Raw genomic sequence first — 14,777 nt, 5'->3', positions numbered from 1 at the left:
GTGCTTTTATTTTCTCAATCATTGTTTTTTTTCCCGGAGTAATACGACGAACTTTACAATGGTGATGCTGAGTGGGTTGGTTGGTTCTACCCCTTTTCTCCTCACTGATGTCCACCAAGTTTATTGAACACATCGATGGAGACAAATTGTGTAGAATCGCAGGCTGGACTTATCCATTGCACGACCTTGTGAAAACCATGACTTTTTTAGATGACTAACAATTTTAGGACACTTTCACAGCCCATAATTCAATTCCGGTCATTATAGCTCTAGTTTTCAAATCAACCTGCCCACGGATGCCTTTTGTGCTGAGGATGGATACTCGGCAGGCTGTACCCAAGTACCCGCTGCTGGGCTTGCTTTGCACGGTAGCCGCACTGTCTGGGTCCCGGAGCTCCGTGGCTGCTACGGGGAGGAGCTGCGCCGACACTCGGCAGGTGTACGCGGAGAAGGGGTACAGCACCGGCACCGCACCGGTGACTCAAATCTCTGGTAGGACTCTTCACGGATGAAACATATGAACGCATGTTGTTATCTTAGAATTAAACACAACCGTGCACATTTTGTATAGTTACTAGAACCAATTACAATTATGATAACAGAAGCGCATCTGTCAATGTGTAAAACAAAGTGCATAACTCACTAATGAGCCCCATGTGGTAAAATCCTTGTCTTTCCCCTTCAGGATAAAAACAATGCAGAGTGGGTTTCAACCAAATTACACCCCCTCCCTTGTGTGCTGTTTAAATAGGTTGATTAAGCGAGATGAGCAAATTGCCAACACCAGAACAACAAAGAACCTCGCCCCTAATTAGTCTTTCCCTGTACTGGTAAATCCTTGCGTGATGTATCCCACAGGCTCTGTTCGCTGGCAATAATCTCATCAGCCGAATGAAACCATTTGTGGATTTTGAATCAAGTTTCGGTGATGGGATTTGGAAAAGAGTTGGAATTTTTTTGGACGCGAATAAGAGATGGTGTACTTGTCTGGAAAACTGAAAGTATGGCAAGGCTGCTCACTTCTGGGAGGTTAACTTGCATGCCAATTAGCTGAGACTGATGTAGTGTAATTGAGAGTGGGAGGTCACCAATATGTTGCCCATGTACCCTAAGGTAGAGAAAATAAAAACCATGGAACTGTTATAAAAAGCCAGAAACAACTTCAAGCTGTGATATGTGGAAATCACAACAACCCTAAAGGTTCCCCACCCTGTTTTACACATTCTGGCTTTGTGTTTGAGTCAAACAGATGCAGTATTGATTGATTTTAGATATATTTGTGTTTGAGTGTTTGGGGTGCGGTGTTTGTTCTTTGCCTGAGCCTGGGCTGGCTGTCCCGTGGGCCATGGGGGAGCAGATGGCCAGGAGAGTGAGCGGCAACGAGAGGCTGCCTAGAAATGGAAATGCAGGGATGAGAAGAGGACTACCAGTGAGAGTGGAACAAAAGAGACAGAGTGCTACACCAGCGAGGAGGTGCAAGCCAGACGTAGACTACTACTGTATTTGTGTCAGGTGTAATATTGACTGAAACAAAGAACAGAAGCGCTTTTCCTCCCTCGCTTGTCATTTGCATATACATATCAAAGACCCGAACCTGAGCTGACAAAGAGAGACAGATTGGAGCTGAATAATTCATGCACGGGGTCAAAGTACAATTTCATATCACACTCTTTCGTTATCTTTGATAATACTTGGCTGTGGTAACAAGAGATTGACAGGTGTACTGGACTGTTTCACTGCAAGCAGATCCTGTTTGAACAGGAATGAATGAGCTTGCTAGCCCATCAATTCCAATACTCAAGAGAATTGGCACATCAGGGGAATCTTATTGGTATTAGGGGTCATTTAAAAGTCTCCCGACGGCCTTACTAAATCTATGAAAAATTTTAATTATATATATATTTTTTATGGGCAGAATAGTGGTTAGCACCATCTCCTTCACAGTTCTTTGGTTCTGGGTTTAAGTCATCAGCTGGTTTGCGTTTTCTCCAGGAAGAACAATTTCCTCCCACTTTGCAAAAACATGCATTGAAGACTCTAAATAGTCCATGTAGTGAAAAACTCAAATCTGGCCAAGGTTAAATAGCTCAAATCAAGGCACTATATTCTTGGTCTTTGACTGCCACTGCATTTCTTCTTATCAGGCAGTTTTTCTGGAAGAGCATTTCACTTGCTTTCCTTAAAAATTACAATTCTAATTTGTTTTTGAGATTGGATTACTGTTCATGAGTAAATTTTGTTTATAAAATCAGACATAGCATGATTCTATTGATGAAGGTACATTAAATATACTAGTTATTGAACACATCATGGGTTTTTTTTCAGGCTTGCTGTGTTGACTTGTTTTAAGAAATCCAATGTTTCGGTTCTATTGGCAAATAATTTACTTAAATGAGTAATATATTAACCTTTTTTTTTTTTTGCCTTATAAGCCCAGTTTTCACAGTGTAGGTGTGAATGGTTGTTTCACTCTGTGTACCCTGCTACTGGCTGGTGACCATGACTCAGCTGGGAAACGCTCCAGCACACCTTTTAAATACTGCATAATGAGCATTTCTGGTTTAAATGATTTACAACAATTGTTCTGAGGTACGACTGGTTTTTAGGCTTACATGGGTCAATTGCTCTCCCAAGCCACAAGGGTTCTACTCAAAGTCCAGTGGCGCACCCAATGATCTCTCATGGCACACCCCGGTTGGGTGGTGACTGGCCTAAACGATGCGCTGTTTCTCCACGTGTGCACAGGTGAGCACTTGAGGCTCTGTCCTCAAGACTACACCTGCTGCTCCAGTCAGATGGAGGAAACGCTGGCCCTTCAGAGCGAGCGGGACTTCCTGAAATCCGTGGAGAACCATAGCCAGTTCCTGTTGACCACCTTCACCCAGAGACAGCGGCGGTTTGACGGTAAGAAAATTGAGGATTTACGTTTGTGGCCGTGATTGCCAACTTGGCAAAGTTTTCAGTGTTCTTTATCTGGTAGTATAAAGGGCAGTCCTGCAATAATGACAAAGAAAATTCATTCTAACACAATTGTTTAGGATAATCTTTAAGACATCTAATGATTGGGTCTTTTCAGACTGCAATTCGGTCTGATTAACTGTATGCGTACACATGGTTGTCCAAAACGTCCCGTTAAGATGAAGCATTAAACTTTAAAGGAGCCCTGAGAGCTTTAGTGTCTCTGTTTTTATTAGAACCAAGCTCTAGTAAAGGCTTCTGTCTGTCCGAGTCCAGCCAGACGCAGTACAGAGCTGATTTGACATTTTCACCGCCTACCTGCTATCACCTCTTTTCTCCCCTCCTCCTTCTTTTATATAACGTAAGTGATGAATCAGGAGTGGGAGACGGCACATATAAGCCTTAAAGGCTATTTTTATAGACGCCATGCTCTCTCGCACGCATTCGCTAATTCGTGCCATATGACGTAACCGCGAGCTGGCGAGGCCTTGGCGCCAGGTTTTGAATGTCAGACCGCACATCTTTGTCCTCGCAGAGTTCTTCAGGGAGTTGATCGACTTGTCCGAGAAGTCCATGAACCAGATGTTCACCAAGACCTACGGGCGCCTCTTCACGCAGAACTCGCACGTCTTCCAGGAGTTGTTTGTGGAGCTGCGGAGATATTATTCAGGTCAGTTCTCGCACACCCTGTCTGAGTAGACGAGAAGTGGGACACACTCGTGCTGTATATTTAGATGCCAGGTGGTACCAGATGGCCGCAACACACTATCACTATCTATGTGTGCGTGTATTATCTTGGAAGGGCTGGTGTATTACGAATGATACCTGTTGCTCATCCAAACATCTTTCTGCCTGTCTGTCAATCCATCTGTCTTCTCTCTTTCCATTTAAAATGTCTTTCTATCTACCAACCAACCTATCTACATAGTGTGTATACAGTGGTACCTTGGCTTTAAGGGAAAGTCAATAATATGTTGTATGTGACATCACTAGTCCATTCTGATTAATATTTCATTTGTGGAATATAAGTTATGCAGCAAAACCGAGCTGTTTTTATCCATCTCAGAGGGTGGCCATTTTGCTACTTGTTGTCAAGTGAAGATGACATCACAATTGCTGAGTGCTCAGGGCAACGACCAATCACAGCTCACCTGTTTTCTAAAGCTAAGCTGTGGTTGGTTGTTACCCGAGACCTGAGCAACTGTGTCATGTCATTTTCACTCGACAGCAAGTGGCAAAATGACCGCCTTCTGATATTGATAAAAATTGCTGGATTTTGCTGCTTCACTCATATTCCACTATCACAATATTAACCAAAATACAGTGGGGTTGCATATAACATATCGTCAAGAATGTTTTTTTGGGATGACTTCACCTTTAAGATAAAGCCTTTTGGGTGTTATTTTTTTTATGATGCGAGTCAAAATAGGAGTAAGAATTCATAGTCACGCAGTGATGCTTAGCTTTTGTACATTTACAGTTGTGCTCATAAGTTTACATGCATTCAAGCACAACTGTACCCACAGAAACTCTTAACCAAATTACACTTGACTTTTATTATTTCCCCTGTTCTCCTTTTGTTGACAGGGGGCAGCGTGAGTCTGACAGAGGTGTTGTCGGACTTCTGGTCCAGACTGGTGGAGCGGGTCTTCACTCTGGTCAACCCTCAGTATCAGTTCAGCGATGACTACCTGGAGTGTGTCAGTAAGCATGCCGAACAGCTGCAGCCGTTTGGAGACGTGCCTCGCAAACTGCGCGTACAGGTATGACTGTCCCGTCTCGTAAAATGACATGACATAAAAGAAAGTACTTTTTTAACCATTTCCCCCACACACACAATCCAGGTATCCAGGGCTTTCATTGCTGCTCGGGCGCTATCACAGGGCTTGGCTATTGGGCGAGATATTGTCAAGAAAGCCACAAAGGTAAAAATAAATAAATAAATAAATCCCATTCAGGTTGAACACAATTTTTCCTGGACGACTCTAGTTTGAATTCAGAATAGGGCGAAGGGAAAAAAAAGTAGGCCTAGTTAGCATGTGTGCTTCATAGCTGAGAATTTCTGGGCTCAAATTTGGGTTTTACAGTGTTACAGTTGCTTTCCTGACATGCCTCGTAGATGACTCCGGACTCTGAGTGTGTGCGTGGCCTGATGCGTCAGTGGTACTGCCCAGTCTGTCGCGGAATGCCTTCACTGCGTCCGTGCCGCGCTTTCTGCCTGAACGTGATGAAAGGCTGCTTAGCCAATCAGGCCGATCTGGACACTGAGTGGGACTATTTCATTGGTGGGTGACGAGAGGCTGGCGAAGATTGTATTTACATTTTTTTTGTCCAAGTTTGAAAGTGCTAAAATATACTCATAAGTGCATTTGTTATCTTTCTGTTTTTGGATAAAGGTTATGATTAGCATATTGAATAATCAATTTAGTAGAATACTACTACTGCTCATTTTCCTTTAAATCTTCTTTGACGTTCACTTGCCTTTTTTCACCTGTCACCTCATTTTCTTTGCACGCATTCCCTTCAGATGCCCTCTACCAGGTGGCGGAGAAATTGGAGGGTCCGTTCAACATGGAGCTGGCGGCGGACTCCATCTCCGTCAAAGTGTCCGAAGCCATCATGCACATGCAAGAAAACAGCGTCAGCATCTCCACCAAGGCAAGGATGACTCTTGTTGGGCTATGTTGGAGAAGTGGTTAGGAATTTAAATCTAATATACATGAGGTTAATTGAAATCTCAAAATTATCCATTCATAATGTGAGTGTGAATTTGTCTGTCTGTGTACCCTTTGATTGGCTGAGGACCCCGCCTCTCTCCCAAAATCAGCTGGGATTGGCTGCAGCTCACCTGCGATCCCAATGAGGATAAGCCGTATAGAAACTGGATGGATGGAATCCCATTTAACACAACACTCACAAACCATTCATCCAGTGATTAACTCATTCACTCCCAGCAGCTATTTTCACTGAAGCAACCTCCATCGCTCCTGGTTATTTTACAGGATTTTGACTGATTTTGAAAGGCCCACAGAATATTGTGTTCTATTGCTATAAAAACCTAAACATAAAAACCTACCAAATGAAAGATGAGAGTCTCTTCTTTCATCAGGAAAAAAAGTGGATTTCTATCTGTTTCCGTCTTGCAGCAATTAGCATTAGAATATAGCTAAGTTTCATTATTATTCACAAATCTGTTTAAAACTGTGGGGAAAACAGCTTGTTGCAACATAGCCCTGGCTGATCTCGTATACTCTGCTGCCACCTGCTGGCCGCTTTTGTAATAACTACAATTTATTCAACCGTTCTCTACAGTTCTGAAGCTGCATCAAAGCCTTCTGTATGCTCTAGCATAAAAAAAAAGGGGGGGGGGTATAAATACGTCTTTGGGACACTTAAAACATTTAATATAGAATGCATTTATATGTTTTTGGAAGCAAATGAGTTAATTGCTTGTATTCATTATGCTTGTGGATGAGCTGGAGCCTCTCAAATTAGCTGACACGGGCGAGTGGCGGGGTATACTTGAGACTAGTCGCCAGCCAATGGTAGATTCTGACAGACTTCTACCTCAAATGTCATTGGATGAGGTTGCAAATTGTACAATTTATGTAAGGTTATATTACAGTCAACCCCACTTATTCAAAGCAATAATAATCACTATGGCGCCATTTGGTGGCATTTTGGATTCAGTGACATAAGTCAGAGTGAGTTGAGGAGTTCATTAGACATAAATAGTGCCTTGTCACCATCTTGTGGAATCTTGATCTGTATTTACTGTATCATACAGACCCACCATTTCTTCTTAATTGAAGGAGAAAATTACTTGACATGTCTTTTTTCTTTTTCTCTTTCTTTCTTTTTTTTTTTTCTTTTTTTTTTTGATGTACAGTCTTGAGTGACTGACCTGCTGAGGATGACGGTTGGAAATGTTTGGTTGCCCGAACAAAATGTCTCATCTGGGCAAAGGTTAGCAGCTGATTGTCATTGGTCAAAGTTTGATCTCAAATAAAAATAAACTTTAAGGATATATGCAAAACACTTCAGGTAGCTTGTTTCCCAAAGAACCCATGCAAGGTGTTTGTGCCAAAGCATTCAAATCCACAGAACGATGTCATCTGAGTTTTCTAATGAAACAATCTTTTACCACCCAAAAGAATCAAAAAACACCATCTTCATAATTCTTGTCCTTCCTGAGCCAACAATGCATCATTCCCACACAGAGCAGTGTTGTCGCACGATGTAACCAAAGCGTGGCGAGCCTCCAGGGAGCGAACGCACCTGAGAGGCACCCACGTCTCGCTTCAATATGTGGCAAGCGCTGCAAGGAACTGCGAGTTCTTTGCTTCCTCACAGCTTGTTTTTTTTTTTGTCCCCTCTGCGGCGGAGAGAAAGAGTGAGAGTCACTGAAGGTCAGCCAAGGATTTATTATATTGCCGGTCCAAACCTTGACTCCCCCACAGTCTTGAGATTGCATGGCAGGCTCCGCGCAAGACGCTACACGACTAATGTGTATAATGTCAAAGGTTTCCAAGTCTTGGAGTGGTTGAACAGGAAAATATTTGGATACGGTATTGCGTTGGCATGGTGAGAACTAATTCACAAGGAGGACAGTTGGTTGAAAAGAAAATAATGGCATGAACATTGACAGCAAATATCCAGGATTGGATACTATTCAACATCTATCCACGGAAAACAATCATACAGTCAGGGTCCATGATACCATTTTACACACTTATCTTAAAAGAGACAAATTTTTCACGTTATCCTGTTACTTTGGTGTTTTCTGTGTAGGTGTTCCAAGGTTGCGGAAACCCCAGACCTATTCCGGCACGCTCCAAGCGCTCACCCAAAGAATCAGGGGCCAACAGGAGGCCTTTCCGCATGTACACCCCCGAGGAAAAACCTACCACGGCTGCGGGCACCAACCTGGACCGTCTGGTAAGAACGATGACCTTAGCTTAGCTTAGCTTCTACGTCCATTTTCAGCTTCATTGAGGAATGATGCCTTGAATAATTAAAAGTAGCAAATATTGTTTGTTAAAGGAGAAGTCACTCCCCCTGCAAAAAAAATGTCTTGACAATAATATGTTCTATGCAGTCCCACTAATCTAAATACAGTATTTTGGTTAATATTGCGTTAGTGGAATATGAGTTAAGCAGTAAAATCCAGCAGTTTTTGTCAATATCAGAAGGAGGCCATTTTGCTACTTGTTGTCGACTGAAGATGACATCACAGTTGCTCAGGTCTCAGGTAACAACCAATCACAGCTCAGCATTAGAAAACAGGTGAGCTCTGATTGGCTGTTACCTGAGCCCTGAGCAAATGTGATGTCATCTTCAGTCGACAGCATGTGGCAAAATGGCCGCCCCTGAGATGGATAAAAACGGCTGTATTTTGCTGCATAACTCACATTCCACAAATGTGATATTAATCAGAATGGTATGTTTACACTAGTGATATCACGTATATTATTATTATTATTATTATTAGGGATGTTCGATACCACTTTTTTTCAGACCGATACCGATACTCAGACCCTCAGTACTCACCGATACCAACTGCCGATACCAGTAGTACATTTTGACAAATAAAAAAAAAATCACTAAAAGATATTTTTAAACAAATGTATTTCCTTTAATTTTGACAACAACAAAAAAACAGCACAGTCACTCTTAGTCTTAACGCTCAAAATAAAACACAAAAATGCTCTTTTAGTTTAAGATTCACAATTTTGAAGTATTTCCAAACCGGTAAAGTTTTGGTGAAAAACTGCTGCAAGCTAGCGCCAGTTACAGGCAAGGAGGACTCACTTACCCCGGGTTTACACCGGTTGCGGTTGCGGTGCGGTTGCGGTGCAGTTGCGGTGCATTCCGGCGACGCAAGCAATTAGATTTCATTCATTCGAATGGTGCAGTTTACACCGCTTGCGGGTGCGTTGCGTGTCGACTGCGTCTCAGCTGCGGTGTGCCGCAGCCCTTCCGCAAGTATAGACCTATTTTCTATTTTTGCCGGACGCCGCAGCGGTAGGCCTCCGGCAAATGGCAAGGTAGCACAAAACACATCGAGCGGGACAGGAAGACCGACGCAGTTTCGAAATAAATTTCCGGTTACCTTTCAAGATAAAACACTCGCCAGCTCCTATTTCGCAAGCATGCTAGCAAAACGTGATGTGGGCGTAGACGGGCCTGGAGTTAACGTGCGAGGTGCTCATTCACGGTTTAGACACCAGCGAACATGGACGAGGAGAGGTTTATATTGGAGGTAGAAAGCCACAAAATAAAAAAAGTCCACCTCTCTTTCTGCTTCTCTGTTGAGTACAGACTTTCTGTGTGTTTGTCGTTGTTTTTAATGCCACATGACCGCGCGGTCACGCGAGACACGGCGGGAAGTGGTCGGCGACGGAGCTGCCGGACCACAGCTGTGCGGAGCCGGTGTGGATTGGCCAAAAAATTGACCCGTCCGGAGCACGCAGTCAAGACGCACCGCACCGCAGCCGCACCGCAACCGCAACCGGTGTAAACCCGGGGTTAACGTCTTCCCCCTCTGCCATCGGTCGCTTGTACTCGTCTGCGTCACGAGTACTCGAGTACTTGAAAAAAGGCTGGTATCGGCCCGTTACCGATACCTGGTATCGGTACTCGCCCATCCCTAATAATAATAATAATAATAATAATAATAATAATAATAATAATAATTATTATTATTATTATTATTATTATTATTATTAGTAGTAGTATTAGTATTAGTATTAGTATTAGTATTAGTATTAGTATTAGTATTATTATTATATTATTATGTATTGTATATATACATCTTGTCAAGAAATGTTGAAGGGTGACTTCTTCTTTAAAGTAGGTAAGGCAATTTCTCATTTATAATTTTGACCTGGAAGCAATTTCGGGTTCAGTGTCTTGCCCAAGGACACTTTGACCGCAGACAACTGGAGCTAGGATTCAAACCGCCAACCTTGTGGTCATGAGAACACCTGCTTCACCAGCTGAGCCTCAGCCACTTAAAAATGCTAGAAGTTGACATTTGTTTTCCAATATTACTTTCTGAAAAAGAAATTGCCCCATTTTACTTCTGTTCAAGTGGGTCGTGGCTTAATGACGATGGGAAAATGTAGGTCCCATACATAAATATCTGGCAGCGCACATTGGTAATATTGCATCGTGTGTTCCCACTTGAAATGTAGAAAACCATGATTCATGTGTGGAAGTGACACACACGTTCGCACACGGCCATCTAGACACACGAAGAATACTTTGAAGATATCCGAGCGATGACTCACGGGCTGCCTCCATACAGGTTACGGAACTGAAAGAGCGCCTGCGGCCCATGGGGAGCTTCTGGGTGTCCCTCCCACACACCATCTGCAACGATGAAAAGATGGCCGCCGACGTCACTAATGAGGACCGCTGCTGGAACGGGCAGACCAGGGGGAGGTGAGCAAACATGTGTTTGGGAGATTTTGCTATGATTCCGTGAAACCGATTTCTACCTTCCTGCCCATCTTTCCAAAAAAATTAATGAATAATGAATTAATGACAGCCCCAAATAGCTTCAGGTTAGAAAAAAATGTAATAAAAAGCCTACTAGAACAGCTGAAAAGTGTGTTAGGCTCTGGAGTTGGATCCCAAAAGCGCAGACACAAACAAGAGTTTAACACTTTATTCGCATAACATCAAGAGGTGTGTAGCTAACTTGACTTGATCAGAAACAACGAGAAGGCATCGAAGAAAAGAGGAGCAGGTGGCCAAATGGACAGAGAAATAATCCAACAAAACACACACTTCTCAGTTAGGCTTATAGAGACAGTGAATCGATCAGATTGGCTGTGGCTAGACATGTGGGTAACAGGACTGACATGGAATTATTTGATTGGCTGTTGACCAGATAAAGAGATGAAAGATTCTTGACATAACATAGCTCCTGACATCACATAGCTTAAGACCGGTTGAAACTAGATGCCGGTTACATCAGTTCAAAACAAACACTTGACCTCACGGTGATGACCCAAACATAACCCTTGCATGACCCAAACTTAACCCTGGCATGACCCAGTCATGACAGTACGCCCCCCTCAAAGGACGCCTCCTGGCGGACCCCCTCGGTTTAAACATAACCCTTACATGACCCGAGTCATGACAGTAAGCATAACCCTTACATGACCCGAGTCATGACAGTAAGCATAACCCTTGCATGACCCGAGTCATGACAATGTGGACTTCTGTATTTTTCTACTATTTATGTTTCTGTCAATTCAATGTGCTGCCTGTGTGCGTGAAAACATTCAGATATCTGCCAGAGGTGACGGGCGACGGGCTGGCCAATCAGATCAACAACCCCGAGGTGGAGGTGGACATCGGGCGGCCCGACGTCAAGACCAGACAGCTGATTATGGAGCTGAGAGTGGCCACCAACAAACTGAGACATGCGCAGAGCGGACAGGACATGGACTTCATGGACAGTCAGTAGTATTTCACACACTCAACCTATGGTGCATATGAACCCCCGATTTCAGTTTTCTCCGCTGCAATTAGAGTCATTAATGCTATTAGTTTAAATCATATTTAAAAAAAAAATAATAATAATATCGCTCTCTTTTTTTTTTTTTTTTTTTAATTAAAGAAAAACTTATTTATTTGCCAGTGCAACAGTCCTGATTGAAGCCTGGTAGCACTGCTGTTTTTGCCATTTTTCAAAGATTCCTAATTCAAAGGCAAGTGCGGGTCTCAGCAGGGCTTGAATGCATTGACTCACCAATTGTTTGCTCAGGTGCTGAGGTCAGGAACTGGGTTATGGATGTTGGGTAGCTTGAAGAGTTGATACATCAACAACACTAATCCTTTAGGCTTGAAATATTGCAAGATATCAAACAATGTTCAAATAGTGCAAACAATAATGCTTGAACCTTACCTCCCACACACATACAAACACAACCAGATCTAAAGGCAGCCATCTTGTTTTTAACCTTTTACCCAGCAGGAAGTGCATACATCTAAATGTAGTAGCCAAACCTGGCCAATGGGGGGCATACTAAACATTAATTACCACACTATAGTCAAGACTTAAAAAACAAAGCAGAAGTAACCCAAAGGTACAACTTTTATCCATCCAGCCATCCATTTTTGAAACCGCTTTTCCTCACAAGGGTCGTGGGGACGCTGGAGCCTATCCCAGCTGGCTTCGCAGTAGGCGGGGTACACCCTGAACTGGTTGCCAGCCAATCCAGGGGTACAACTTTTAATACTTGCTTATTTCACTTCAACTAATCTTAATTTAACTTTACGAATTCAATAACGTATTAATTCCAACTCCCTTTAGAAATAATGGCTCTAACAGCTGCTTTTTAGGGAATAAACATTGTTGGTCACAATACAAAATACATAATATTATACTGTATAGTTTAATAATGGAATATATCCATCCATCCATTTTCTTGACCGCTTATTCCTCACAAGGGTCGCGGAGGGTGCTCGAGCCTATTTCAGCTGGCTCTGGGCAGTAGACGGGGGGAGACCCTGGACTGGTTGCCAGCCAATCGCAGGGCACACATAATGGAACATATATTATTTTAATTATACTTTAGTGATTAAAAAAAGCCATGAAATACAATTTGACCCCCCCCAAAAAATCAGTATAAAAATGCTGTCTTGACCACAATTTTCTTATTTTTTAAATTAACATAAATAATAATTTAAATACATAATAATACATAAAATGTACAATATTGCAATAACAAAGGCCTCTCCCAAATGGCTTACCACTAATAGAATCCTGATACTCTGTGCAGTTGAGTAAAAACTATATAATATCCATATTATGTTTTAAATTTCAATTTTTGCAAAAAGCATATACCATTCAAATTCAAAGAAATATATATTATATCACATAACACATTTGTTTTCATTCATTTACACCTCTGCAGTTGAGTAAATAAATGGACCTGGCCACAATACATATGTTATTGCAATATTTATTATGATGGTTTTTTTTTTAAATCATGATGAGAAAGCAATATAGAATCCCATTGTAGTGTAAAATGTTTTTTATTAGAAAGAATGCATATTTTTGTTAGATTATCATATTAAAACAATACCAGATCATGAAAAAATAACAGCCTTGCTATTCTCTGAGTAAATAAATGCCTCTAGCTATTGCATGAGTAAATACTATATTGTTAATTAATATTCCCTGACAGTGTCAATTTGACGGTTGGTGTGTGCGTGTGTTACTTTCAGGCGAGGAGGGCAGCGGTTCGGGGGGCGGCGATGTCAGCGAGCGCTACAGCGACGACTGGCCGGGATACGGACCTCATTCTCCTCCTTACAGCAAGTCCCCGCGTAACCCTGCCCCCAACCCCGCCAAGCCCCCTCGGGTTCGCGAGAGAAATGGGCCCAAGGGCAACCGGAACCACGGCACAGTCCCGTCTGCAGCAAGTCAGCTCACGTCCTCCCAGCTTCCTTTGTTGTTACTACCTTTGTCACTCCTGACGGCCCCGTGGTGGAGATAGTTGCTCATTGCAATTGTATATGTCATGATGGCCAGCTGAGAATTTGCTTACACCAGCACACACGCACAAAAAAATAAATAGCACAAAATGGCTTATCATGATTATTTTTAATAGCAACTGCACACGTATTCACATTACAATAAAATAAAATGTGCCAATTGCTAAAATGCTCAGATTAGTGATGATAGTTTGACGAAGTGTATGTTTTGGAATAAAATGCTCAAGTTAATAATGCATCCATTCAACCACGGCACAACTGTATTTGAATATTTGAACGATTTAAAAGTTATTTGAATATTTGAACTGATTAAAAGTCTTATGTTCAGGCTTGCTTGTGCAAAAAAAAAGAAAAAAAATATACAAAACAAAACACCAAAGGGGGTTTCTTACATTGTACAGAATACCCTTTTGGGGCTGTTTAAAATGACCATAAGTTCATGTAAAATATTGATGCTTTTGAATTAATTCATTTATTTGTGCATTTATTTATTTATTTATTTATTTATTTATTTATTTATTTAAATTTAAAGTCATACTTGACTCATTGAACAATCTTCAGCAGTGAAAAGTTAATATTTTGTCCAGAATGAATTTGATAATGTCATTATTTTTCATGTACAATTAATACCTTTAAAAAGTAATTTTTCTACTTGCTGTCAACTGATGATGACATCACCTGTGCTGAGGAAGTAGGTAACGGCCAATCATGGCTCACCTGTTTTCTGGGTTTGGTCAGTAAACTGAGCCATGATTGGTCGTTACCTACTTCCTCAGCACAGGTGATGTCATCATTAGTCGACAGCAGAATTGAAAAATTACTTTTTAAAGGTACTAATTGTACATGAAAAATAATGACGTTACCACATTAATTATAGACAAAATGTTAACTTTTTTACTGCTGAAATTAAGTCAAGTATCCCTTTACGAGTGTCAAATGTTTTAATCTTCTAAAAGAAGAATTGTTTGTGTTAATCCTTTGCTATAAGTAATTGCTGTCATCTGATGAAAACAACAACAAAGTTAATAATTGACATTATTATAGCAGAGTGCAAGTTTTTGTATGGTATTTTCTGTGCTGCATGTGTTGTTTTAATTATTTCTTCCTCCCCCATTCCTATCTGTGGTCGCGTGGAGCAGATGTTTGGATGTTTTATTTATGTTTTTTTTGAAACAGTGCGCTTTTCTACATATTTTTCCTAAAAGTAACAAAACATGTAGATAATGAGTGAGCTGAGAAAGAAATCTTGTCCCATGACTGACTCCTAATTGTCATACAATGCTGAATGTATTTTTTGATGAAGA

General features: G+C 41.6%; 1 protein-coding gene across 1 annotated transcript; it reads left to right on the top strand.

Annotated features, from left to right (window-relative positions):
* The first annotated feature begins 74 nt into the window (after positions 1-74).
* On the top strand, positions 75-13,568 carry LOC144026200 (glypican-6-like). The gene is made up of 11 exons (XM_077532790.1): positions 75-492; positions 2,746-2,904; positions 3,494-3,628; positions 4,546-4,721; positions 4,803-4,883; positions 5,078-5,243; positions 5,486-5,616; positions 7,750-7,896; positions 10,268-10,404; positions 11,257-11,429; positions 13,204-13,568. Exons 1-11 carry the CDS (start codon positions 297-299, stop codon positions 13,473-13,475), a joined length of 1,773 nt encoding a protein of 590 aa, XP_077388916.1. The 5' UTR covers positions 75-296; the 3' UTR covers positions 13,476-13,568.
* The last annotated feature ends 1,209 nt before the right edge of the window (positions 13,569-14,777 follow it).

Source organism: Festucalex cinctus, chromosome 9, assembly GCF_051991245.1.
Source record: "Festucalex cinctus isolate MCC-2025b chromosome 9, RoL_Fcin_1.0, whole genome shotgun sequence".
NCBI classification, from domain to species: Eukaryota; Metazoa; Chordata; class Actinopteri; order Syngnathiformes; family Syngnathidae; genus Festucalex; species Festucalex cinctus.
The sequence above is the reverse complement of the archived record's forward strand: the minus strand, read 5'-3'. Positions and strand labels throughout refer to the sequence as shown.